Below are 2,152 nucleotides of genomic sequence, written 5' to 3'. Positions count from 1 at the left end.
GTCGCTGGGTACGAGTGCTCAGACTTGTATTCGGCGCTTGGGCGACAGGGGCGCCCGCCGCAACGATTGCCTGCCAGAGGGCAATCGTACAGGTGGGAGGTCGTTGTAGCTTTGGCGTGGGTTGGCTTTTGAAAGCCATTCGGGGACTGAGTGCAGCGTATGCTGTATAAATCCCACTCGTTCTGGACTGAGGGCCTTTGAATTGTGCTCCGACAAGGGCAACGCAACTGCTGGCTGCTCCAAGGCGGCGAGGGTTGCACCATTTTCGCCCATGGTCGCGGCAACGGGTGTAGGCTGCTTGTTAGATGCGCACCGTTTCCCGCTGCTTGGCTGGCCATGGGCTTGGGAGCTGCGGTTTTGGGCTGTTTACAGCGCCATGCCGGGGCGACCATTACTCGGTTTCATACTTGTACACGCTGTTTGACGGGCAGCAATTGGCAAGCTCACCCCTTGTGGACTTGCTGCCCTGGCTTCGGCAACCGCTGGGGCGCCTGTAGAGGCGGGTGCCGTTGGCACTGCGCTCTTGCTCGCGCCTTTGGCACAAATTGGAGGCGGCCCATTTACTAGGCAACTTCTGGGTCAGAGGGCATCGTATCAACTGCTTTACTGCAGTTGGAACGGCCCATGGGGTCGTGGAGAGTAGAAGCTGGGCCAACGTTGTGTCTAGACTCTAGCGGGGTACCTGGCCTAATAGACGGCGGCCGGCTACTTGGGATCCTAATCTGCAGACTTGTCAACAATTAATTGGATTAGCATTATTAATTCCCATCTAGGTTAAAGGCTGCCTAATAAAGTAAGTCTTTTTCAACCTATACAGGAATCAATCATGTTGATTAATGAATTATTAACAAGTCTACTAATTTGAAATAGTAGCCGGTTTGCAGTCTCTTTTGGCGCAGGTGAGGCGTGGCAGAGGGAGGGCAGTGGGTTGCGGGCAGCAGGATACGAGAGGAGACACCATCTGTGACTTTATTTATGCTCGATTCCGGAAGAAAAGGATGAAACCCAAAAGTAGTCTAATTTCTAATCATCCGCCTCATATTCGTTTGCGTTGACTATTTCTTTTGGTGCATCCTTCCGTATCGGTATCTTGATACCCTGCTGTGCAAAGCACTTACTGAGCGGTGTGCTCTCAATTACACCTGGGAACTTCTTGGCAGAGTAGACTGTAAACTGCTCTGAGAAGCTGTGTGCAAGGCAAGGACCTTTACCGTGTGTGGGCCCTGACTCTCGGGCACCACCGTGTTTGTGCCGCTGCCAATGTCGAAGAGGCTGAGCTTGAGTCGAAAGGTGCCCTCTGTCCGGACGCTCAGATCCTGCAGCACGAACCAGAAGCCGGCTTTGCCGTCGAGGTCGTTGAGACGACAAGCGTTGACGGCATTCATGCCGATAAGATTGCGCGTGTGGTTTGAACTCATGGGTGCGGGGGCATTATGGTGCCTGGGGTGGTTGGCCGTAAGTTTGGGCGTACGCCGGATAGCTAGCCGGCGTCCAGGCTGCGGGTACGGGTACCCCATTACGGGGCCATGCGAATATGACGGCATGTGCGTCGTCATTCTGTACGGTGGATCGTACTGCGGAATGGCTGTTGTTACGTACTGCCGGTCTGGCGGCGGCGGATACGAGGTCGTTGTGCTACTGCTGATGCTGACTGTGGAGCTGCGCTGGAATGCCGCACTAGGTTGACAGCGGCGGTACCTTCCTGGTTCCAGAGGTCCACCATGAGGACAAAGTAGGTGCTGTCGATGTCGTTGAAGTCCAGCTCTCGCCCCGTAATCCGGTCATAGACGATGAGGCGGATACATGGCGGCGGCGTTATAGGCCTGCGGTCTTTATCGCCGAATCCACACATGCGCGCTCGAATAGGTTGCTGTTCGACCTTCAACTCATATCTCCTTGCACTCCCAATCAGGCGATCCTGCGGAACTACTTCTGGCGACCGGTATTATTTCTGCTGTGCGGATTCCAGGCCATTTTGGAGTGTACAAGGGTACGATTGTGTAGCTGTGATGATGGGTAAATATTGTTGGTAGATGGGCGAGGAATAAAGAGCAAAACCCTGGGTTTTATACAGACCGGTAGCTGCAGGTGCGGCCGCATCATGTGATGCCCACCCAATGTTTGGTCCAGCTGGCGCCTATCCCAACCAGCC

At 54.5% G+C, this 2,152-nt stretch overlaps 2 protein-coding genes across 2 annotated transcripts, besides 1 other annotated feature; both read right to left on the bottom strand.

Annotated features, from left to right (window-relative positions):
• Nucleotides 1–90: 90 nt before the first annotated feature.
• Nucleotides 91–273: a sequence feature (Protein overlapping with rRNA (PtrM4_152930, KAF7564296.1) was converted to a misc_feature.).
• Nucleotides 274–1,023: 750 nt separating this feature from the next.
• Nucleotides 1,024–1,418, bottom strand: PtrM4_152920 (Velvet domain containing protein; the record flags this gene model as incomplete). The annotated part of the gene is made up of 2 exons (XM_066110230.1): nt 1,024–1,152; nt 1,212–1,418. The coding sequence occupies 2 exons, from the start codon at nt 1,416–1,418 to the stop codon at nt 1,024–1,026; spliced, it is 336 nt and encodes a 111-aa protein (XP_065958745.1).
• A 173-nt stretch (nt 1,419–1,591) lies between these two features.
• On the bottom strand, nt 1,592–1,852 carry PtrM4_152910 (Velvet domain containing protein; the record flags this gene model as incomplete). Its single annotated transcript, XM_066110229.1, has 1 exon — nt 1,592–1,852. The coding sequence occupies one exon, from the start codon at nt 1,850–1,852 to the stop codon at nt 1,592–1,594; it is 261 nt and encodes an 86-aa protein (XP_065958744.1).
• Between the last annotated feature and the right edge of the window lie 300 nt (nt 1,853–2,152).

This window comes from Pyrenophora tritici-repentis (genome assembly GCF_003171515.1).
Source record: "Pyrenophora tritici-repentis strain M4 chromosome Unknown M4_contig_00027, whole genome shotgun sequence".
Lineage (NCBI taxonomy): Eukaryota > Fungi > Ascomycota > Dothideomycetes > Pleosporales > Pleosporaceae > Pyrenophora > Pyrenophora tritici-repentis.
This window is presented reverse-complemented; position numbering and strand designations above follow the sequence as displayed.